Raw genomic sequence first — 25,282 nt, 5'->3', positions numbered from 1 at the left:
AAGAGAGCTTGCAAGCTTTATGCTTCAAAGAAATCCGAGTACAATCTCAACAGTGTCAGCATTTAACAGCTTCTACACGCTGAGCTGTACATGACTGCATGCATTATGGAAAGCAAACTGCAAGTGACTAGTATGCATAAGATTATTAACAGCTCCAATGACTGAAATTTGTTTTGAAAGCAGCATGCCTTGATTCATCATCATAAACAAGCTACCCTGAATGAGAAATTTTTAATCGGGAACAAACGTAAGGAAAATGACACATAAGACTCTCACATTTACACAGTCTGGCACCACTTATCAAGCCTGTGCATGCTTTTTATCCGTCAGATGCTAGAATGTTTCACAATCATTTCCATAATCCCCTGAAAAGCCATTTGTGCTTAGAGCAGATAGCCAATGGGGAGGTACACTTTGCTCTTTAGTCTAACAGCATCAAACTGCAAGGATATTTCAAAGCAAGCAGAATTTTAACACAGGGATCATTGGAAAGGAACAGGAAAGACGTCTATCTCTGATTCAGCACCATACTTTGTGAGATTCTGGAAAGCAGAAACATGTTTAATGATGCCCTGGTCTTATAGATCAGTATAGTCCTTACTGCAAAATGGGGAAATTGTTCAAACTGGGGAAGACTCAAAGAAAAAGAATTATACAGTGGAACCTCAGGTTAAGAACTTAATTCGTTCCAGAGGTCCGTACTTAACCTGAAACTGTTCTTAACCTGAAGCACCACTTTAACTAATGGGGCCTCCTGCTGCCGCTGCGCCGCCGCCATGTGATTTCTGTTCTCATCCTGAAGCAAAGTTCTTAACCCGAGGTACTATTTCTGGGTTACCAGAGTCTGTAACCTGAAGCATATGTAACCTGAGCGTATGTAACCCGAGGTACCCCTGTATCAGCCTATTTTTAAGATTCCCTTCTTATATGCTTCAAGCAGCATGGAAGCTGCTTGGGTGGTGTGCAAATCCATGGTGTGCATGGGAATGTGACACAATTAGTATCTCACTCAGAAGAAGGGTGGCAACTGGGTGGGAAAGATTCAGCCCTGTTGACATGGTCATGGTTTATACATATACCCTTTTGCAGTGTAGGGCTGCATCCAACAGAAGCAGCTGCCACAGTCTTTCAAGCCACAGGAAGGAGACTTGACTTTTACAATATAACAAGCATATTGTAATTTGTTACTCACTTAGATGTTGATCCTGTAAACTGCATACCTCGGTCCAGGAGAGCATTCGCTGTAAGACCCTGCTTAACAATCTAGAAGAGAAAATTTCTTATTACTTCTGTTCTAGGGGTTTTAACCTTACAACCAATATAGGAGTTTAACATGCAACATCCTATTTGTATTTCCCCTATCACTATGAACACTGCTACATGTCTACATTTGACTTTACAGCTGAATTTACAGCTGAAATCTGCACTGATGATAAAAGGTAAAGGGACCCCTGACCATTAGGTCCAGTCGTGGCCGACTCTGGGGTTGCGGCGCTCATCTCGCTTTATTGGCCAAGGGAGCTGGCGTACAGCTTCCGGGTCATGTGGCCAGCATGACTAAGCTGCTTCTGGCGAACTAGAGCAGTGTACGGAAACACCGTTTACCTTCCCGCCGGAGCGGTACCTATTTATCTACTTGCACTTTTGACGTGCTTTCGAACTGCTAGGTTGGCAAGAGCAGGGACCGAGCAACGGGAGCTCACCCCGTTGCAAGGATTGAACCGCCAACCTTCTGATTGGCAAGTCCTAGGCTCTGTGGTTTAACCCACAGCGCCACCCGTGTCCCGCACTGATACAGACCTCTTAAAAACAAAAACAAAAAAACACACCAAGAGCACCACATAATTCCAAGTTATACTTTTAAAAACATTGCTTGAAAGCAACACAAGGGGTCAGTGTGTCTGGCTGCTAACCAGGAGGTTGCCTGGTTCGAGCCCACCAAGGCACTGCAGGGGTCTGAACTAGATGATGCTTGGGGTAACTTCCAACTATACAATTCTATGATTCTAACAAGACACATAAGTCCCAAGTGTTCACTGGATCGATACTTTGTAAAGATGTTACACAAAACCACATATTTAATAGATACAAAACGCCCTGACTGAACCTTGAAATAGAAACCCAATCAGAGCACTTCTTCATGAAAATCACGTCTCATGAACACTTTGAAGAGATTTACAACAGAATATTGCAGCTCTTGTTTACTGATTCACAATTCAAACAAAATGTAGGTATAGCTGTGAAGAACTGAATTGTTTTTGGTACAGCAGGTATGTTAACCATTTAACAGACTGCTATGTAATTATGTATCTAACCCTAACTCATTCCCATTTCCCAAGTTACAACTTTAATTCCAACACACTTATCCGTGATCATTATTTTATGTAACTTTAGCACATCATTTCAAAGTTCACCATAACAAAGATTCACTAAAACTATGCACACCCCATGCATTTTTTACAACCCAATCAAGTGCTTTCTTTTCCTTTAAATTGATTTCAAATTCACTGTGCTATTTTTTTACCTTAAAGGTTGGGACAGAAAGCTGTTCAAAAGATGAGGAACTTTCCTCACTGGTCGGAGTGTCAAGATCTAAAGGGCGATGTAAGGATGATTTAGAGGTTCTTTTGTTTGTGGGATGTTTGACTGACCAGTTAACCACTTGGTACTGGGTAAGGTAACTTTGGTAGCAGTTCATTACGGGCTGCTGGGAAGTAATTTGCTCATTCTCCGGAGCCTTCTCAGCTTCTATGACATATAAATGCTCTACAAGTTCATCTTCTACTCCCAAAGCAGAAACAAATGACGCTTGGGAGGGATGAGTTTTTATTGGTATGGCCTTTGGATCGTGACTAGTTTCTCCATGCAATGTAGTAGTTAAGGGTCCTTCTACACTGTGATAGATCGAGCCTCTCCCATAATCAATTTGCTTGGCTTGCTTTCTCTTCTTTTTTCTCCCAGGATACGTTCCTGGACCCTCGTCGCTGCTTATGGGTTCAAAGTCCTCAGCTGCTGAAAAGTAGGCTTCGCTATCAGCCATTGACATGCTGGAGTCCATGGAGCGATACTGATGAAATGAATTTGAGTCTGCAGAAGGGGTATATGGGAATGAACCAAAGCTTCTCCTTTGCTTTGGAGAGTCTAAGACATTTTCATCACTGCGGGAGACATCACTGCTGAACTGCACACCAGCTGGAACAGGTTGCTTATCTCCATAGAAGGCTGCAGTAAGACTTTTGGTACTTCCAAGTCGAGTAGAACATACTGATGCTTGCCGTTTCAAAGGAGATCTAAGAGGAGATTGTCCAACAGGTCTCTCTTGGAGGTTAGGAGATACAGGACTACTTTCCGAACCTTCTGCTGCAGAACTAGAAGGGGGAGAAAACACTCTTCTCAATAATGATACACATGTTCTCTATAATCAGAAGAAACTTTCCAGTTGAACAGTGGAATATGAATGATTTGAATAAATAAATTAGCATATAATCCATAATCACGGGGTTCATGGAAGATTGCAATAAATGATTAAACAAAGGCCACAATTCCACAAACTGTGGCACCTGCTAAAGTCCCAATTTATTTTCAATGTATCTTCAGTATACAGTATATAATGGTCTGGACAGCAGCCACTATATATAATCCATACACTGTATAAGCTAATGCTTCCTCTCTCCTGCCCCCCCCCAACTCCTCCAGTGCTCTACATAGCAAGGAAGCAACAAGTCTAGACTTGATGGGTAGCATCAAAATCAGCCATTTTGTCAGCACTAGGATTCCAGCCTGCACCAAATAACTTTACCCCCTCCTCTCCTTGTGCCCTCCCCAAATCTGCTCTGGAGTGTTGGGGGGAAATCCAGAATAGATATAGGGGGCACTCATAGGGGGGATGAATGCTGCCCACACAGAAATTTTTGCACTGCTGGAACAAGTTAGTTGGGTACTATCTGTTGCTAGCATTGCCACAGATGTTTTTACATTCTATAGCCAAAGCTTTTGTTGTGTAGTAAATGAACACTGAGAAGCAGCATATTCACCTTCCATGGGCATCTTCTCTTTTTGCACCTGCCAAGAACTCCTTTTGCCCCAAGTGGTCTTCAACAGCGGAAGAAGGGCTTTCTCTATCACCTGCAAGCAAGGGGAGTGCAGCACTAGAACTACTATTCTCTTCTGAAGAGGAGGAAGAACTATGAGATCGTAGCGGTACTTGTAAATTCAGGTGCTGAGATTTTCTTTCTTCTATTCCCACAGTTCGGCATTCCCAATCTTTCCTTTTAATGCCATTTGCCTTGCCTAAGAACAAAGCAAGAAAATATTATATATAAAACCGTCAATAATAAAGGTATCAGCACTTTCCCTTTGTTCTTGGTAAAAAGGATTTGAGGAGTAAGTACATATATGTTTTATTTGTAATTTTTGTAGAAATTGTAACAAGCTATCCATGAATCAACCCAGTTACCAATTTGGAATATTTTTTTACAGTACAACACATTATCATCTCCAATATTAGAAACTAGGCATACCAATTTAATTATATATGTAGCAATAATCATAACAACAACAGTATTTCAGTGACATCTCTTTATGTCACTTTCCCCTAAATAATGGCTATTTTATTTATGCCACTAGCTAGCTAGTGTTAAATGGGAAATTATTTACTATGATGCTAAATAATCTCCAAAATATATTAATATTTTGTCAAGTATATGCATTTGTACAGACACACACACACTAATTACCATCCATAATTTTGGGAAGCTCTTTGGTAATAATCCATTCTCCAGGCTGTAGCAAAGATTGTCCATAAAACATATCTGATTCGGCACTTGTACTTGAAAAAGCAGAGCTACTTGAGGGTGTCAGCTCTTCAAGCTTGAAGAAGTCTAATCCTGAAACTGTGCCACCAAAAAACCTACAACCTCCAAGACAGCCACACTTGTTCTTACTTCTCTTATTCTTTGTATTATCATCTGGCCATAAAAACCATAACCTACAAAAGAAAAGGTAGCATTTTAAAAAGAGGCATATTTTAATTCAATGGAATAATATGATTCCAAGTGTTACTAGCCCCCAAACTTCCACAGAAATTGAGGCTAATTATTTCACCCATTTAGCCAAACAAGCAAATTAATCTGCACAGATTAAGAAGGCTGGGTTGGATGTTTTTTAAAAGCAGACAGGTGCTTAAGGAAGCCAACTGTCACTAAAAATAATGGGAGCGTGCCTCTAAAGCAGCGGTTCTCAACCTGTGGGTCCCCATATGTTGTTGGACTACAACTCCCATCATCCCTGAGCTCTGGCCTTGCTAGCTAAGGGTGATGGGAGTTGTAGTCCAACAACATCTGGGGACCCACAGGTTGAGAACTGCTGCTCTATGGCATGGGGGTTGCAGCATAAAATTAAATTACCCCACTCCCCAAAAATCCTTGTCACTAACTCTCATGGTTTAGTACATCAACTCCTAAACATGGAGCCCATTAAATCACAATGACAAAATTCTGCCTTAGTATATTTATTCTAGTTATTAGCAAAGTACTTATTAAGATTCATTCATGCAAAATCCTAAATATAAGCATTTCACTTGTGCATCATTCAATAGCCCATTAAGCATGGCCACATTTTCACTTTTAGACCCATATGACTACTTAAAGACGTTTTTTCACCTGTAGCTTCTCTTACCTCTTAGTTCTGTTATCATGAGTTTCCAAAAAATGTCTCTGTGCTTCATGCTTAGAATGGTGATCTGCTGCTAAAGCAATATCAGCAGTGATAAGGCCCAAATTGACTGACCCTGCTTCTAGCCAATATGCTCTCCGCAGCACCGCAGGCTGAAGGCCAACTCGGCAACTGTTCACTTGCTCAATGTATTGTCGTAGCTGGAGGTCTTGAATGGCAGCACTTACACCTTCACCAACAGACTGATTGTGGAGGTTACAATTGGCAAGGCGTACAGCACCCATCTAAAAGTTAAAGAGAGAAAAAATATCAGTAGGTAGCAGTAAAAAGTCTGCCTCTCCCCCTACCCATGATAAATGAAATTTGGATGGCATTACCCATGTCCCTCCCTCCTCAAGCACCTCCTTCCCAAGCACATTATGTAATAGCAACAGCTTATTCTTTTAAAGAAAAGTGTAAAATAATGTTTTAGAATTACAGTACTACAGAAATGAAGGGTCATGAGATACGAAAAGAACGCCTACCTTTATATTAGTGGCACAACCATGTTCTACAACGTATATATCTGCCCCATCTACTGCAAGTCGTGTCATAGTGTACTTTAATGCATCTGATGTTGGACAAGGGCCTGAGATGCAACTTATCTAAAGAATATTTGGAACAGAAAACACAATTATGCAAAGAAAAGAAAAGAAAAGGACATAATTACATATTCTCCTTGGTATCATTTAAAAGGCATGAGAACAGTGATTATTCTTCTGCAAACTGTGGAACATGCGAACAGGATTTCCACCTTCTAAACAGTAAAATGAGTGTCCTGGGGAAGGGGTGTTTTACTTTTCTGCATAATATCTTAACTTTTTAAGAAATCCCTCTCTTCCATATTGCCATTTTGAATGCTGCAACTGCATTTCTGTTTTCCACAAAAAGGGGAGGCATGGATTTAAAGAATCTATTTATTTCAGAAGCTTGCATCAATCTAGTTTATGAATTCCAATGTGTGAAAAGTATTTCACCCATTTCATGAGCAAGTGGCAGCAATGGTGGTGGGGGAGGGGCTTCACCGCAACTGCTAATAAAGCTGGAAGGGCATTAACCTCCAAATGTTCACCTATTTCTTACATGACCAATTTCTCTTACCAAACTATAGCTAGAAAATATCAGATCATAGCTAGGCTTTACCTTAGCTTCACAGAAGCGGCGATCAATTCCATGCTGACATATGATTACAGATTTTGGCCTTTCCAGTTCAAACTCACGGCACGCCACATGAAACACAAATGTCTGTCCCCATTCTAGCAGGCATGCAAGCTGCAAAGAAGTAAGAATATGTTGACTAAAGTGAAACAGTCATTAAAATTGAAGGTTTTCCCAACAATTTGAAAAATGGCCCAAGACACTGAACTTTCAGGGCTTCCGATCCTTGCAACTGATTCTACAAAATGAGCTCAAAATCTTGCCCTGATAATTATCGTTGTAATGACATACATCCTAGGTCTGCAAAAAGGGAAAGGGCAACATACAAGGTAGCTTTTGAATGTAAGCTGCCAGGTATAGTCAACATTTATTACCAACTATTTGCTATAGAGTTTTAACTCACTTGAAGAACAGACTTGTGCTTGTGTAAAGGTGGCTTCACCTACCGCTCCCCCCCATAGCCCCCCTGCATTCCCCAAATATCTGATGCAGAAATTTGGGGGACTATCCACAACAGGTAGGATGGGGACAGGGGCTGCAGCGAGGAGGAGGAGGAGGTGTGAAAGTCCCATCGCACCCTTCTTTTATAAATAGCATTTGTCTGACTCCAGGTTTGTTTCTTTGTGTAAATCCTTCAACCAATAACTTCTACTCTTCATATTCACACTAAAGAAGCACACAGGAAAAACTGGAAAGGATCAACAAATGGAACATTAATATTGAAAAACACGCTGCTTGTTCAAAGCTGCTTAAGTTGCATGACAACCAACGTATTGATTCACATGTTAGTCCAAGTATTTGCCAAAATACACATACAAAATAACTGGACTTTTAATTTTAAAAAGGTAATTTCAGCTGGAAAAGAGGCCTATGGACTTTCCATTCTAATTTTATATACAGTGGTACCTCGGGTTACATACGCTTCAGGTTACATACGCTTCAGGTTACAGACTCTGCTAACCCAGAAATAGTACCTCGGGTTAAGAATTTTACCTCAGGATGAGAACAGAAATCGTGCTCCAGCGGTGCGGCGGCAGCAGGAGGCCCCATTAGCTAAAGTGGTGCTTCAGGTTAAGAACAGTTTCAAGGTTAAGAACAGACCTCCGGAACGAATTAAGTACTTAACCCGAGGTACCACTGTACATAATATATTCTGTTATAACAAGCTTCTTATCCCTAGAGAGTATGAAGCAGCACTTTGTTGAGAAATCTTTTTAGTAAGCGTATTATTGTGAACAATTGTGCTGTTCTCACTGAAAATATATTCCACAGAAACTGAAGTGCTAAACATAATGGCTTCTCATGCAACATTTAACTACTTCATAAAAAGAGGGGGGTGATGACGTTTATAGAAAGAATAAGAATGCATTCAACATGCAAGTTCACCACAAGCCTCTTTCTTCAAGTCTTTTTACAAGGTGTTTTCTCCTATGCAATCAGAACCTAAACTGCCATGAACAAATGAGAACCTCAACGTTATCTACAGTAGATTCCTGAAAAAAGGAACACAAAAGCTGACAGTGCTTTATCCACCTTCGTTAAGTTTTACTAATGCAGTCAGATTTAAACAGATTAGCTTTTAAAAAAAAATATTGTGTGGATCCAAGCCAAGTAAATCAAAGCAAACCAAACAAAGGTGCATGTGGAAACTATTTGAAATTCCTGATGCTTATCTTCTTAAATTGTGGATAAACAAAGAGCTAAGTCTAACATTTTGAGGTTTAAAAATCTGGACCAACATTTACAGTCCATATACTTCTCTTTCTTTCTTTCTTTCTTTCTTTCTTTCTTTCCCTTTATCTAAAAGTCCTCCCTTGATTATCATTTTGGAATTTCAATTCCTTTTAGATAGAAACAATCATGTGAATATTCCCTTCAATATCTGGTGTTTCGGAAAAACAGAAAGGAAGCCTAAAATTAGTGACCTAACTCGTAGAATCATAACCTACTTTAATAAAGCCAGGATATACAAAACTTTCAGGGATTCACATGCCACCCTTTAATGAGAGCAGGAAAACAAGCCAGAAAGATGCACTCAATGAACACTTCCCATTACATGCAAACCATGAGTTTTGATGGTTTCCAAGCAAGCCAGGATTCATAAGTCAACTTTAAAGAATGGCTTCATAGTCTGGTTTGTTTAAACAGAGTTTCCCAGATTGCATGGAATGGGAAGTTATGATTAACTGAGACTTCCTGACTTGCACCTCTGCCCATGTGAAGAAAGGAGGTATAGGGGCTGCATATGGCTTAGCGTGTTTGGATCAGGCGCTTGGTTCATGCTAAGAAAACAGTGCAGACATTCAAATCCAATGCTAAGTGGCATACCTGTGGAACTGTAACTTTGGATGTCAGGCTCCCAGCTTGCACATCAATCAACCATGCATATTCTAAAGAGTCAGCTCCCAGAGGCAGCCCTTCTGCTGAAAACATAGCATGGGCCCTTAGCTGCAGACCTGAAAGGCTCATATGACCCTCACGAAGAACTTCATCCACACTGGGCCTCTGTGAAGAATAAAAGACTGGTCATGTGGGGGAGAAAGCCCACTAAAATAAGCCTGCTTTACCTGGCTATGGATTAATATTTTGCAACTATGCAATAGTGTTGCTCTTCTTTTGAAATAGAAAAGCAAATGTTTATAGGTTCATCAGATGCATGTAAGCTATAATTTTGTCAAAATGCACAAATTAGATCAAGATGCTTATGACTCTTACTTATTTTGTTTATCTATAGTGAACGAAATAAACAGTTTAAAATAATTAATATGAGTTAAGGTTGCTGAAGCAACACATCTTTATGGGGGGGGGGGGACATGGTTGTAATGAGCGACATCCAGTAGTGTCATCCCTCATGCACAATGGACTTCCATTTGCAGAACTGGACTTCCTTCCCCCCCCACACCTTCCTACAGCACCCAGTGTGCCCCTGAAATTTGCTCAGAAGGTGAAGAACTGGCCAGATAGACGGGGAACAGAGTTAGTTAGCTGAAAAGAGAAGGAGGAAAAGGGGAAGTTCCATCTCATCTGCTTCCGCAATGTTGATTATCACAGAATACTTGCAAGTTCAGTGCCACCACTAATGTATCTTAAGGCATAAAATGTAAACACAGTGGCGAGAGGAGGCAGTGCTACATCACATTTAAGAAAGGATAGCAGAACTGACTGACCCTTAGGAAAAAATGCTTAGAGGTTTTACTTACAGTTAAGCAGTATATAAATTTTGTTAAACAAATTGTCAAATTAACAAATAATTGTTCAAGCAGCTTTGAAAGTATGCAGTCATAGAGAACCTTACATGAAGGCTTGAACTAACTAACAAGAAAATGATTCACCCATGTTACCTGATAGTTGTCATTCAAGAATAAATTCAATGGTGATAACACAAGCTGTAACATAGTTTCCTTGTATCCTTTTTTCATCTCAAAGCACAACCTTTCCAAGAAAGCTGTGGGACATTCAGGGCCCTCACTGTTGCAGTGCTGCAGTACAAAACACCAAAAATGCCATCAAATGTTATTCGATGGAATATCAAAGCTGTTCAAATAGATTACGAAAAGGACTCGCAACACTCTTCAAATAGAGCAGGCCACATAGGGAAGTAATTCAATTCCATAAATCAGCATCATATCTTAACTATTTGTGCAGATCCTTGAGTGCTGTATGGCAGAAAGTTTGTGCCCTCCCCTTTCCCAATACAAGCAGCAATGTCCCTATGATGGCCCATCTCTCTAGGGCCAAGATCTGAAAGAGTGGGCTTCTGGTTGTGACACATGCCTACATCTATGTATGGGCGCACATGAGACAGGAATGTCACTTTAACACTGTCCATTGATATGGGTCTTGAAATGCAATTCAGAGACTAATTGACATTGAGTGCTCCCAAGGAAAATAAAGCTCATGTAACTCTTAACAGCTAGCTTCTTGCCAACATCCAGCTGGTCATCTATTAGAGAAGTCTTTCCCAACAGGTACAAGTTTCCTTGTACAGTAAGCCTGGAGGGAGAGCACATTTTTTTTTTAAAGTTTAAGGCTTGGTAAAATACTCCACAAGCAGCTGGCGGAAAGAAAGAGATCATCTGGGATATTTTCTAGAAAGACAGAACCGAACTCTTGATAATGAACTAATTAATAAATGTGATTATTGGCACAATACAGAAAACTGCTGTGTGGCATCCTATGGAGGCGGAAGAAGCACCAACAGCTTCTGTGAGAGACTCACTACTAAAATGGCTGCAGCTATTTGCAGCTTCTCCATAACCTTATGGCTGCAGCAACATCACCACCAAAGAAAGGAGGGAGGGGGTGAGGAAGAGGTAAAAACTGCCCTACCTCAATAAGATATCTTTGTCCGAGGAACTATACATTGCTTTGCCATGTGCCTTTACAATATTTTCTATTGATGTGTGTGTACTACTTAAAGGGACACACCCAAGTCAAACATGACCAATACACCAAAGTCAGGAATTCTCTTTTTCTATGTGCGTACTTATTTTTTTAAAACAACCCAGCGCACATCTGATGCTTGCGGGTAAACAAAGCACCCAAAGCACTTACCACTGGCAGTCGCCCATGCACTTTGTACACATTAACAAGCACGGTAATATCCCAAGGTCGCAAAGTGAGGGGGTGAGCATGTCTGGCTGATGTGTCGCTCTCCTTTTTGTCAGCATCAACTCCTACTGCAGTCCACCCAGAGCTTGAAGAAGTTGACATGGACAGTACGGGGCTTGAAATCACTTCCTCAAAATCAGTGTACATGTCATCTTCACCGAAATAATTTTCCTGGCAGGACCAATTAGCAAAACACATCATAAAAGAGCATAACGTAAACCTTTGACACCACAATAAAGCTCCAATCCCACAATCCATTTAAACTAATAAACAAGCTTTCGTTTTTAAACTATATATGAATAGTTAGTATGATCGGGGTTAAGTATCTTATCATATGCTTCAGAGATGAAAAGCTTCCAATTACCAAGCTTTTTAAGCAACGAGGAAGGCTGATTTGACAATAACAAAACTGTATTCATTATTTATAAAGTACCCAATACTAGAGCAAAACAGAACAAGCTACAAACACTTAAAACTTGGTGGTAGACTGTACAGCTCACATTTCTGCTATCGCCCACATGAAAAGGCAGCACAAGCTGACCCATATCTACACAGAAACATCACACTCAGTTCCCCAAGCTAGAACCATCTAGACTTTCCTTCACATGGTAAAATGACTCATAGATCAAAACATTGCTTGTTCCACGTGCTTTAATAAAGGTAAGACCAGCGAGTTCATCATACCTTTATAGAAAGGAAGGCTTTCAAAAGAGGCCCATATAAAGTTATATGGGAGTCTGGAGAGAGTTCCAGTTCTACACGGAGTCTGTCTGGTGGAAGCTCTGAGGGGTCAACAGGGAGACGGGAAGAACCGGAAGGGGATATACCCCTGTCTGTCACTTTCTGTGATGGTCTTGATGCAGATAAGATTGATTCTTCCATTTCTGACACTTGGGAGTAAATGAAAATAATTTTGCACAACAAGCTAAAACATTTATGGATTTATAGTTATAGAAACTAAGAAAGATTTAAAGTTTGATATCAGGTAGGCAACTTCACTGTATTCCTTTCAGCACCTGCTAAAGAAATTCTTATTTAGACAAGTCTACCCAGATGTTTAGAAAGTCAGCAGGAGTTTTAATTTGTTTTATTGCATTTTTAACCTGTGTGTTTTAAATTACAGTACAGCTGTAAAAGAAATTAGTGATAATTTTAATGTTTTACCTTTTGGGATAAACTGCTTTGAGTTTTTTCCTACAATAATCAAGTGGTATGTAAATTGTATTGAATAAAAAAATTAACACATAATGTTTTATGCTTTTAGACCCTATATATTCACTAAACAAAGTATGGGTTGTTGCTATAATTACTGCTATGCAGAGTAAGCCCCATGAAATTAATGGTCATGACTAATTGGCATCTATTAATTTCAGTGGGTTTACTCATAGGTAACATAGGTTAGGAAACCATGGCAGGAAAAAGGAGTCAAGAAAACTTAGAACTGTTATTAAGCATGTATACTATGTACTTCTGAACAAAAGGTTTCTGCACTTTCTTGTTACTATGAGCAAAAAAATGAGTAACAAAGTGTACTTCTTGTCCTTCAGTCAACCACTGTCCAAGTTAGCAGAAAATTAAAAAATATGTAAGCCACAAAAGTCATTAAAATAAAATGCAGGGCTCATGTTGCTCTATCAGTGACTTCTAGATGATCAACCCACTCCCTATCATATTAAGAACAATTAATATTGGACTAAGACCATCAGAGAAACAACGAATAGTATTCACCAGTATAAAAGAAAGCCGCCTCAGTCGTGCACTGAAAATTATTTATGGTCCAACATGTTTCAAGTTTTCTAGACCGTACAGAAACCCTTCAAGTTACCTTTTGAAAGTATCAAACCAGTTGCCCCCGAAGAAGAGGCACAAGATGCAAATAATTTGGTAAACGGCTTTAGTCGGAGACTAAAGTGACATAAAAAAACCTGATAAATTCATTAATATATGGTATTGCTTTATTCAATACTAAGTAATCAAGACCATCCAAGGTATCAACCAGCCACACACAAGGACAGTTATGGATTGATCTTCTGAGATTACTTGTGAAATGGAAAATGAAACACGAGCTAATCAATGTATCTTCGAGGTCACCTTCCTTCCACTTTTGATAAGAACTGTACTGCTTGCATCCAAAGTATTCTGATTAAGTTCTATTTTCTCTTTCAAAATGATAACAGCTGCCATTTTGAAACATAATAGGGACAAAGTTGGCACTTACATGACTGCTTTAACTGTTCATCAGCCTTCTGGGGATAAATTGGATGCCACACATAGTCAATTGTGAGCATAATGCTTGGTACAGTCCAGCATTCAACCCAGCCAGCCCTTCAAATAAAATAAAAGATTTTTGTAATAGCTGACTGCTTTATTAACCATTTTATAACACTGAGAGAAAACACAGGAACCTAGACAAATAGTAACACATTAGCTCCTTGTTACATTTTTGTATTTAGTAAGAGAAACAGAACTCACTCTTCTTGAGTCAAGTTCCTCCACTTTTGTTTGCTTGGTTTTTGACCACTTTGACTATCAGCCGAAACGCAAGACTCAGGATTTGCTTTGTTAGGGTGACAATCTTTCACCAGCATAAAAAGAGAATATTTGCTGGGGTGGCAGTCAGGTAGAAGTAAGTGAAGATCAAGACCTTCTCCCTGAAAATATAACATGAATATAAGACTTACACAATAGCCATACAACAGCTGCAAACCTTTATGGAAAATACTTTTAGCCCGAGGACTGGTATTTATAAAAGGAATAATACATCATAACATTTTTACAAAGAGTTATTACTGTTTTGCACAATTACATAATGTATGATAAAATCAGTTACATTAAAGAAAATGCATATCACTGAAACAATCTCAATAAATTCACCGCAAATAACTACATTTTCCTACTACTGTTAGTAAACTCATATATTCAAAGGTATACAAAAGGCACTGTGCTTGTTGTTCCAAATTGTTAATCTTCGTATTTCTATTATTATTATTTAACTGCAAGACTACAATTGCCACTGTGTGCATGCCTTTAGAATGAAGATTAAAAGCCTAGCCAAAGATGTGCATGTTATGAAGAATTATTGTCCAAACAGAAATACAGTTATTTAAAGTTTTGGCCTTCAATTACTAATGCAGTTACTTAACATTAGTCACACCAGCAGTGCCACAGTCTTTTGAGATAACTGAGTAGAAGATAAAAAGCACTGGGAATATGCACTAAAGAATGAAAAATAAGATTTTTTTTAGAACAGTGGTGATGAATTCTTCTTCTTTAAAGCTCAGGGTTTCTTTGCAAAGAACGAGGAGGTATATGGAATTTATTGTTTTAATAGTAAAGCCACTTACCCTTAAAGAGAATCTAGTATTGCATGTGCTTGGAACAAAGTCAGTAAAAGGCAAGGAGAAAACTATGTTTAATGTTTCCCCACAGGCTGCAACATAAACTGCAAGAAAATAAAATGGAGGGGGGATCAAATATTAATTATTTGTTAAAATTCTCTTAACAAAAACCACACTGGTGCTTCAGCAGATATAAGACAGGACAAAAAAGAGCTTTTTATCATTCCTCTTCCTAAACTAATTACACACATGTATCACTCAGCTACAGAAGGTTAACAGAACAAGAAGAAACACTGAAAGAATTTAATTCAATAGATATCATTTATATGGATAATGATAGAGCCTTTTCCATTTTTACTCAGATTCAAAAGAAAGCTTATTCAAGCAGCCACTCGATGCAACCACATTTTTCTCCTTGCTGCAATACCAAGCACATTGATGGAGACCCCAAGCCTTTTGCACAGAGCCTCATCTCTTCTGCCCCAGCCCTTCCATCCCTTCTTTCTAACTTATTCTTTTAAAAGAAACTTTACTTACAGAGTGACTTTTCCCACTGGCCTAAATTTGCATCTATATACATAAATAAGCATATGCAAATTGCAGGTAATTTGTGTCTTTTAAAGACCCAGCAACACATCTGTGCGGATCATTAAGAGAACAATGTGTCATCTGCATGTTTCTGATCCGCACATGGCACAGCCATGCTGCTGTAACAAAAAAGCAGGACTGTATCAAATGCAAAAGGGGACTAGACACCTGCAAGAGGAGGAAAAGGAAGGTCTGGTAACATCAATCCAGGTGGCACCAAAGAGCAATGAAACCTATCATACATGTTTTAAATATATGAGTGTTCCCACTCTTTATTTATTTATCATTTAACATATGTTAGCATTCATCCAGAAAATATTTTTTAAAACTCACAACCAACAAGGCGGGGGCGGGGGGGCGGGGAGCAGAGGAGAGTCACTTATCATCATTCATAATGAAGACCAATATGTTAAGACTATAAATGACTGGATAGAGGGTGATGAGGTATGACCTTTCCCTAATAACAACAGTATGAGTAGTACAACTACTGGAAAAGGACAGTTTCTCAGCATGAGAAAGTATCCAGGAAGCCCAAGATGCTCCCACAAATGACTGAGTCATGCACAGTCATGCTGTATCCTTGTAATTGATAGATTCAGGACATTTGGGCAGGCTATAACCTGAACCATCGCTACGATGGTCACTGCCCTTGATGAAAAGTCATCTGGCATCGAAAACAGTGTGCTCACTACAAGCACAGCCCTGAAAATGGCAGCACAGGTCAAATATATCATCAGGCCACACTGGTGCCCAGAATCCTCTGCATGAACATTGGTTGGGCCCGTCATCCCTTCTTGCATTCCTGACTTTGTTTTTTGTCAAAACAGGTGGATTTCCATCTGCTTATTCAGACGGCACATAAGCCACTCTTGTCACCTCTGAGTTTTGGAATACTCCTACTTGGAACAAGAGAACAGGCATCTTAGAATTTTGTTTGTACCTGCTTCCATTCCTATTTTGATGAGTCAATACCTCTTCAATATCAATTGCTTTCTAAATGACAATAAAGGACAAGCGATACCCTCAGTGTTAAGGAATGCCTGAGAAAGGACAACCAATGAACGTATGAGAAACAGCTACCCTACCATGCAGGCAAATCCATACTTCCTGGTTAATCGCTATTGATTTATTTCCCCTTTCTGTGGAGCACTCTTTAAAATATACAATTAGCTACACTGAAAAAGTGGAAATTTAGTGACTGTAGGAACTGGAATCTATTAGTAGAACTAGCAAATGGCGCTGCTACATCAGGGATTTAAAGGCTTTTCACAATTAAAGGGGAAAAGGAGATGAATATTATCTTCAGATAAGAAGGAATTTGTTTTGGTTAAGCATGTATTACTGCTGCATATGGAAAGGAGTGTAGCATGCCTGCTTTAAAATATTCTCACCATTTTCCTGTTGTTTTGTGGAACAATCAATCCAGTTGTGCTGATTTGCTGCCCAAATCATTTCAAACTGATGAAACATGATTTTAAAATTCCATGAATAGGGAACAAATGAGAAGATATCAGGAGCACTGTCACTAGACCAGTCCTGAATCAAATCTAAAAATAAAGGAGACATGTTACTGCAAGTCACTAGTGGGAAAAGACAATTGTAAAACTGATTATATTTTTTTGTATTAAAAAGGTAGTTTCTTTACCTTTTCTGTTGCATAATGCACTAAAAAACCCCTGCCCTGTTGCAGTTTTAATCTATGCATTTCCCCCCCCCCCCTCAGAAATAAATCCCAATTTGTTCAATGGGATTAGTTAAGTATGCAAAGGACCACACTGCAAAAAAAATTAAGCATCTATGCCTGCAATAATAGCAACAGTGATATACAGCAGTGGCCAGTTAAAAAAATGGGACTTGCCCATCCTTTCTTCCCTCCCTGCAGCACTGCCTCCCTGTCCTCCCATTCATCTTTAAGATCTGCCCTTTGGATCAGATTTGGAGAGAGGAAGATGTCCTGTTGTACAAACCAAACTCCTTCTCTACTACTTTAAATATGTAGTTAAAGGCATTTGTGGGAAAGAGAAATACTCATTTGCCTCATTCCCAGTACTGTAATCCAAACGGCCATTTTCAAAAATCTTAACGTTTGTAGTAGTCTCATAGACTGCAAAAGTCAGTTTTAGTGTTCTGTTTCCATTTTAGAATTTTGACTTCAGTTTTAAATAAGTATATTTCGGAAGACAAGAAATAACACACTTGAATGAGCTATCAAAATTTAAAATATTACAAGTGCTGAATGTTATGCAATCAAAGTAGTCCAACATTCTTTCCCTTTTTTGCAAAAAGAAGCAAAAATGACTTTGGAAATCACCTCTGCTTCTCATTTATTTCATTTTAGCTTCATGTTTGGCTTAGGGTGTTTATGAAATGAGCTGCATTCACAGAAACCTTTAATTATAAAAAGAATTAAATATAATTTGAAAACACAGCTGCAATTTTACACAGCTCACCTTCTATGGAATATTGTGGGATTACAAAGTAACATAAAAGACAGCCACTTGAAAAGTAAACAGTCAGTTACTATTACTAATTTTGTTTTGCCCTTGTTTGTTTAGAGCTTTTGAATAGTGCTTGCTTATTAAACAGAAAGCAAAACAACAAGCTTGTATGGCCCAGGAGGATGGGGGCAAGGGTGGGGTTGAAGGGATGAGAGATTTGTTAATATTTCTAATTTAACACAAACATATGCTCCACGACAGTAGAATTTCTGTGAAACATGAATCATTTAGATGGCCAGTGCACGCAAACCTCCTTACTGAAATTGCTACGCAGGCATGTATTTTCATGCTCTTGTGATATAAAAAAATGTTCCACGGATGGGTTTGATGACTAAAGCAGTAGGGAGTGAACAAGAAAATAGTATATATTTGTAACAATTCTGAATAAGCATACATCTATGCAAAAACACACCCCATATTGATGTTGATACCATTTGAAAAAGCAAAGTACACAAAAACAGAACAGTTACCTGAAAAGAAACTTTTCTGAGCAAATATAAAGTGGTAGGTTGCTTTGTAAACTTCAACTTCACACTGCCATGACTGTGGCATGTTCCATATCCGGGGGTAGCAGGCATTAATATGAAACTAAACAAAATAAACAAGCAGCAGGATTCACTCTTAATATGGTGATCAAAAGCCAAAATTAAATGACAACCATGTAATCAATGGGTAATTAAAAAAAAATTTCTTCCTAAGATGAGCAGAGAGTTAACCCAGTTTACTCATGTTTAAGTCTGTCAAGTTAAAAGGTCAATTCCCACATGATTTATCTGAAAACATCTATAATAAATGAACTCAAACTATGTAATTTTGCCATCTGCTTTCATTGCAAAAATATCAAGCGGCTTTCGACCTACAGTTTTTTTGTATTAAAAAAAGGACACACCCCTGTACAAGAAGCCTGCTAAATCTGGAAGACCAGATTCTGAGGCAGCAACAATGAAGTATTTTGCAGAACTGGTGTGGTATCTTGAAATGTGCAGCAAGTTCCAGAGACTGAAATTGGCAAGATGTTCACAAAGACAGTCTGTGACAAATCCTCACACTGGCTGAAGGATCAGAAGAGGCTTTGTGGGCAAGGCAGACTGAATGAAAAGTTCCAGAAGGCAGGATTAAGCTAAGCCTGATACAGAAGCTCCACAATCAGAATCTCTGTGCTGTTTGGTTTGGTTTGCTACTTTGCAGTCCAATGTGGGTGCTCTGAAGACCGGGAAAGGGTAATAATGAAGGAAAAGAATCCTTAACATACACCCAGGCTAGACCTAGCCAGCGTAGTGGGGCTCCTCTCAAAAACTGAAATCTGCAGCTGATGCAGAATGTAGCAGCCTAGAACTTACATACCAAAGAAGTGACCATCTGAAATCACTGGTTCCAGTTTAATTTATTTTAAATCCCTTAACTCCCCATTTCCCCCCAATAATTCCTTACATTCAAGTAAGTTTCAAAGCATATTACAGTAGAAATCACTCAGATGCTTATGCAAAAAAAAATACTTACTGCCAACATTTCTGCTTCTAAGAGAGTCCGGAACTGCATACTGCTGGTGGCATCTATATGCAAAAGCTGTCCTTTAATAGTAGGAGAGTAACCTAGTAAACAGAGCCAAAAAATTCAAGAATTGCCGCTATGTCTTTCTTCATTTTTAAAAAAATGTAGTGGTCCCTCCAGTCTATCAGTGCCTAACCCACAGCATGGACTGATAGAATTAAAAATTAAGATTTTTAGATCAGTCTTCTACTCAGTTAAAAATAATAATCTGATGCTGCAAGAGGGCAGAGCATCTTATGAGTACACAGTACAATTTTCTTTATCTACAGTGTTTTGGGAAAAGAATCTATCATGTCCTTGCAATAGAGAAATTTGCAAAGAAGTATACAAAGAATACAACCAAAGGCGTCATATCTTGAGTTCATCGCTTATTAATTAAGAACGATCAGCATGATAGTTCTTCAATGTTCCAGATCATTCATATACTTAAAAAGTAAAACTGTATCTCGCTCCCAAGTAGATAGCACTGGAACTAAAATTCACAAATTTTAGGAAAGTATAGAAGCCAACAACAACCAAGTTTTAAACAATGAATGCAAGCTGTGGACAGACATAGATCCACAGACTGTAGATTCGAAAGGGACCATGAGGGTCATCTAGTCCAACCCATTCCAACGCAGGAATTATTTTGAGAAAATTATTTGGTATTACTGAAACTCAACCCTAACGCATGTAAACTTATTGAACCAGGTTCTGCAAGTAACTGCTCTTCTGGAATTATTTCAACATAAAACACTCTCAGTCTCAACCTACCATCTTCTGCTACAGTCATGGGAATGTTAACCTCCAAATAAGAGCCTGCTCCAACGTTTACATGAACAGCATTAGTTTCCTGCCAATAAAAATCAGACATTATTTTGATTATTTGAACTCAGACTACATCACGCCTCAAGTTATCACTTTAGAAACTTCCAGGATTTATGAAAGGGAACTAGTAGGCCACAGCTGATTAAAAGCTTGATATACATTTAAAAAGTAAAAGAAAAACTCAATGAAGCTGAAGAAAAGCATGAGGAGTATTCATCTGAAGCTATAAGAACGGCAACAGATAACAGCTAGACAAATTAATGTTTGCTCATGAACAGCATACTATATTTAGTGGTTATGATTCAACAGTCCTCGCCAAGGTGAGCATTTCACTTTGTGAAATTTTATTCACAACCAGACGGGTGGAAATATTGTTAGTAATTTAAGTAATATATTTTGGTAGGTTACGATTTATGTGATCAGCCAAAATATATTGGATATGAATATTTACATATAGTCAAAAACAGAATGACAAACAAAGAAAATTCCATTTTATTTCAGAAGACATCTTTCAAAACTGAAATAATGATATTTGAAAGACTAATCTAAAAAATATACACGTATATTCCCAAATCTCACATGTAGATATGTCTTTCTTATTTACCCTATTTTTTGTGAAGAGCAGATCAATAGTGGCATCTGCAATGATATTCATACGGAGCTCAAAAGCAAGGATTTGTCTTGGCTTCCCAGGCTGTGGAATTTCTGAGACTTTCATCACTTGGTAATCTGGTGGGAAAAAGAATTTCCACAAACAGTCCCTACAAAACAACAGCAGAATATTAATTCAGTTATTCATCTAGAAATGAATATGAGCTATTTATATATTTTCTATAAGACACTCTACACAGCACACAAGAAGCAAGAACATGAACTGGAGAGTGAAGAAATACGTGTTTTGCTATGTTTCTCAAAAGGCTTGATTAGTGAAGTTATATTCCAGATTTATCTTAAGGCACTATAAAATTCAATTACCCTAGAAACTGAAAATAGAAATAAGAAAACAAAAAGATTTACACAGCTGACCTTGTGAAGTTAACTAATGAGATTTTAAATAAATCAATGTTATTTGAAAGTTACAGTAAGCATCCAAATGCTAACGTCAAAATATAAGAACCTCCTATAAAAGATCCACTGCGTCCTCTCAACAGTGCATATGAACTCATATAAAGTGCAATTCTGTACAGAACCCGACCCTGCTCCCTAGAGCAGTAAAGGGTAACAGGCTGTAGAAGTGAAGCATGCTACCTATCCCTGCCTTGTTCAGCACAACTTACTCAAGATGAAGTTGCTGAACTTCAACAAAATTGCCCAGAGAAGGGGTGGAAAGCTACAGACCTTGGCCTAGTTTTATTGCAGGGGGAGCCAGGATGGAGAGTGGGAGAGGGGGGAAAAACAGAATGGGGGAAAGCCAAAATGGACGAAGCAATGGAAGGTGGAGAAAACTCTGGAAGCAAGCAACATTGACCTATGGCAAGAGAGGTTTAACTCTCCCCTGACAACCCACTGCATGGAGAGAAACAGAAAGAAAGTGGTGCATCTATTTTTGGCTTTACAGTCATACCTTGGGTTGAAGTAGCTTCGGGTTGAGCGTTTTCGGGTTGCACTCCGCGGCGACCCAGAAGTAACAGAACGCGTTACTTCCTGGTTTCGCTGCTCGCGCAGACGCTCAAAATGATGTCACACGCATGCGCGGAAGTGGCGAATCACGACCCACACATGCGCAGACGCGGGTTGCATTCGCTTCAGGATGTGAATGGGGCTCCGGAACGGATCCCGTTCGCATCCAGAGATATCACTATATACCTTTCTCGCCCACTGTTGACTTTGGCCCTGCCCACCACTGCCAAGGGAATGCAGCCTTCAGTAGAAAGAAAAAGTTATCCATTCCAGACCCTGAGATGTTAATCTGAGGCCCTTATTCATGTGTCTCCTCCACAAGAGGTCCAAAGGGTGGCAACACAATAACAGGCCTTTTCTGCAATGTGGAATGCTCTCCCCAGAGAGGCTCACCTGACACATCTTTATATAATTTCAGGTGCCAGGCAAAAACTTTCCTCTATAACCAGGCCTTTGTCCTTCTATCTGTAGCCATTTAAAAGTGGGATGGATGTTTTTAATGTATTTCTTTTTTCTCTTTGTTTTAATGTATCTATGTGGGGGGGTTTTATCTGGCTGGTTGGTTGAAAGTTGCTTTGGTTTGCTCTGGGCAAGATAAAGCGACTAACAAATTCAATAAGTAACAAAATAATAAGAATCGTTCTGAAACACCTATCTGTTTTTGAAAAGCCAAGTTATTTTCCTAAAACAGGCGAACAGCACAGTGGACCCAGTGGCAGCCTTACATAAAGTTATTCTTCAAGATTCAGGAAGGAAAATCCCTACAAACAGATGAAATGAGTTTCCAGGGAAGCACTACTGTTCATTCACCACTGAACACTTGATGAAAGTTGTCTTATAAAAGAGCTATATGAGACCTCTGTAGCCCAAAAACTTTTAGAAGACATCTGGTGCAGAGGCCTTCCTTTTAAAATTATCAAACTGGAGTATGTCTAATCTCTGAACAAACAGCTAGGCTCTAAACATGCAGGTGCATGAACAAGGGTGTGAACTATAGAGAAAGCAAAATTCATAACAGAGTATAATACAAGCAAGCATATATTTTATTTTAAAAAAGGGTTGATGTCCTCAAACTCTAGGCACATGAAAGTAGCTAGGACAACTTTGCTGGAAAATCTGTTTTGATTATATTCTTCATTTTTTACAGTAGATATAAAAACAAAATAATTAAACAACGGTACCTTTGCCTGTCAGCCCATGGACCATAGTTGAAATCTGTTCCTTTGCCACAAACTATATCTAATCCCCAACAGGGCGGGAGGTCTTGCAATTTACTATCCTCATTACTTGTTTCTCCCTCGTTAGTTTCCTCTGATTCTTCTGGTACAAGCCCTGTATTTTAGAAAACAGCAAAAGCATTTTAAATATAACAAATATTCAAGGAACATATCATCTGTAAACTACTACCAATTAACATAGAACCATGTACTTATTACTATGCAATTAATATATGCAGTGCTTTTTTTCCAGCAAAAAAGGTACAGGAATGCTTCCCTGTCCCTCCTGCTTGCGCGTCAGCCAAAGACACAGGGATGGGCAGAGCTAATGCGCAGGGGAGAACCTTCCCTGCCCATCAGTTCTGCAAGGTGCCCTGTCCCTCCTGCTTGCATGAAAACTATTTAAAACTAGTTAAAAGTAACTACCAGGGGCTAGAGGGGCTGGGGTGCTTTGGGGTGACTTGAACACCCCCCTCCCCCATACTATTTTCCCAATCTAAAAATGCCTACTTAGCAGCTGTTTACTAAGCAACTATGAGAACTATCATAGTCAAAACACTATGAGACTATGTATGAGACTATGAGAACTATGTACCTGTAACAATTTTTAGCCTCTGAGCAGAAACTGAACTTACCTGGTTCATCCATATAATAGTAGATATCAACATCATTTGATTGCATCACAACAAAACCTTCACCCATTAATCTTGGTGGTCTGTTAAGGAGGAAAGGGGGAGATATAAACACTGTACACTCTAAGCTTGTGGTTTATCTGGGTGAGCTAACCAGGAGCCCAGGTTCAGATCCACATTGTACCAAATCATGGCTCAACTCAATTAAGCAGCAAAACAACTAAGGAGGATCAAAGTGGCTGTAATCTCTCCCAGAGCCCGCACACTTAGCATGATATGGTTTGGCTTAGCATGATATGCAAACCAGAGAACAGAATTGTTACAGATTGTACTTTTTGATTTTATGGCCACTTGGTCCCATTTTACTCTCAGCGATAACACTTCATGTCAATCCGTTAAGTCTTTAAAAGACTAATTCCTCTGGTAGTTTTCAACTTTCTGTAGAAAGAAAACCTGTAACACTATTTTGAAAACATACCAGGCTAATTTAAAACTCCAATTGCTATAATGAATTTAGTAAGATATCCGGTTAGATCAAAATTGATATTGAAATCAAGATAATCCAATGTTAGTCAACCATAATGGCAAAACTCTTATATTTTCACCTTCTACGCTGAAGACTTGATTTGCCTTTCTTTTGCTTTACCCTTGCTCTATATTCACTCTTTTAATTTGCTAATAGTTTTCCAGCTAAAATAGAATCTGAGCCCATAGGGACAGACCATCTTCAGTAATTAGACCAATAGGTGTAACAAATCCATACAAAAAAAGAGCAAAACAATGTTACCCTGAGAGTGGCATCCACATTTTATAACTATAAAGGAAAAATTCAGTTATTTTGTGACTTTCATATGAAATAATTCCCCCAAAATGTAATTACTTTAGCCAATTAATTGAGCCATGTATAGTAGCTTCACTTCTTGAACATGACCTTGCTAAAGCAATACATGATAATTTCAGAATACACCTTCTCACTGTGCTGTCTCATATTACACTTAGTTTGTAGTCAATAGAAAACCAGTGTTGCCTCACTTGGTCATTTGCTTTACTGCGAGTTTTAAACGATACAATTATTAATTTAGTTTGGCAATTTTGTTTGCTTACTATGTTTATACATGTTCACTTTCACAATGGTGGGTGGCTGATGCAAATAAATTATCCATCAATTAATCTGTGAAGTAGAAAGCCTAATTTTTATAAGATGTGCATGCAATAATATTAAAGTTTGCAATAGTTCACCATGACTTGGATCCAGACATACACTTTCATCTCATTGAAATCAATGGGACAAGTGAGTCATCACTAACTTAAATTCCATGGATCTCAGTGGGGCTAAAATGTGACTAACTTAGTATGGATTCAACCCTACTGATTTGTAATTTATTTAATCATTTTCAATTTTTTCAAAATATATTTCTTTTCAGTTTCTAACTGCTTGCAGTTACGCTAGTTTTGAAGCGATGAAACCTTAGAACTAAATGTTTAGCCTCATTTGAGCTTCAGAAAGAATAACACCTCTCATGATTATGACAAACACACTTTGAGTCACT

General features: G+C 38.7%; 1 protein-coding gene across 15 annotated transcripts in view; it reads right to left on the bottom strand.

Moving 5' to 3' along the window:
- The window catches only part of BLTP1 (bridge-like lipid transfer protein family member 1), a 105,716-nt gene that overhangs the window by 62,043 nt on the left and 18,391 nt on the right, over positions 1 to 25,282 (bottom strand). For 14 of the 15 annotated variants that reach the window (XM_028744747.2, XM_028744736.2, XM_028744744.2 and 11 more), the window contains exons 9-29: positions 23,736 to 23,815; positions 23,065 to 23,215; positions 20,868 to 21,024; positions 20,210 to 20,288; positions 19,406 to 19,497; positions 18,376 to 18,493; positions 16,799 to 16,954; positions 14,826 to 14,923; positions 13,954 to 14,132; positions 13,700 to 13,806; positions 12,166 to 12,371; positions 11,425 to 11,652; positions 10,212 to 10,349; positions 9,199 to 9,375; positions 6,856 to 6,984; positions 6,198 to 6,317; positions 5,677 to 5,957; positions 4,737 to 4,987; positions 4,035 to 4,290; positions 2,525 to 3,368; positions 1,193 to 1,263 (exon numbers count right to left, since the gene is read on the bottom strand). In XM_028744747.2, coding sequence (XP_028600580.2) covers positions 1,193 to 1,263; positions 2,525 to 3,368; positions 4,035 to 4,290; positions 4,737 to 4,987; positions 5,677 to 5,957; positions 6,198 to 6,317; positions 6,856 to 6,984; positions 9,199 to 9,375; positions 10,212 to 10,349; positions 11,425 to 11,652; positions 12,166 to 12,371; positions 13,700 to 13,806; positions 13,954 to 14,132; positions 14,826 to 14,923; positions 16,799 to 16,954; positions 18,376 to 18,493; positions 19,406 to 19,497; positions 20,210 to 20,288; positions 20,868 to 21,024; positions 23,065 to 23,215; positions 23,736 to 23,815 — 3,918 coding nt within the window. The remainder of the gene's footprint in view (positions 1 to 1,192; positions 1,264 to 2,524; positions 3,369 to 4,034; positions 4,291 to 4,736; positions 4,988 to 5,676; positions 5,958 to 6,197; positions 6,318 to 6,855; positions 6,985 to 9,198; positions 9,376 to 10,211; positions 10,350 to 11,424; positions 11,653 to 12,165; positions 12,372 to 13,699; positions 13,807 to 13,953; positions 14,133 to 14,825; positions 14,924 to 16,798; positions 16,955 to 18,375; positions 18,494 to 19,405; positions 19,498 to 20,209; positions 20,289 to 20,867; positions 21,025 to 23,064; positions 23,216 to 23,735; positions 23,816 to 25,282) is intronic. The other variant, XM_028744740.2, reaches the window with a different exon arrangement.

This window comes from Podarcis muralis, chromosome 9, assembly GCF_964188315.1.
Source record: "Podarcis muralis chromosome 9, rPodMur119.hap1.1, whole genome shotgun sequence".
In the NCBI taxonomy this organism is placed as follows: domain Eukaryota; kingdom Metazoa; phylum Chordata; class Lepidosauria; order Squamata; family Lacertidae; genus Podarcis; species Podarcis muralis.
Note: the sequence above shows the minus strand (reverse complement) of the source record. Positions and strands in the feature narration are given on the sequence as shown.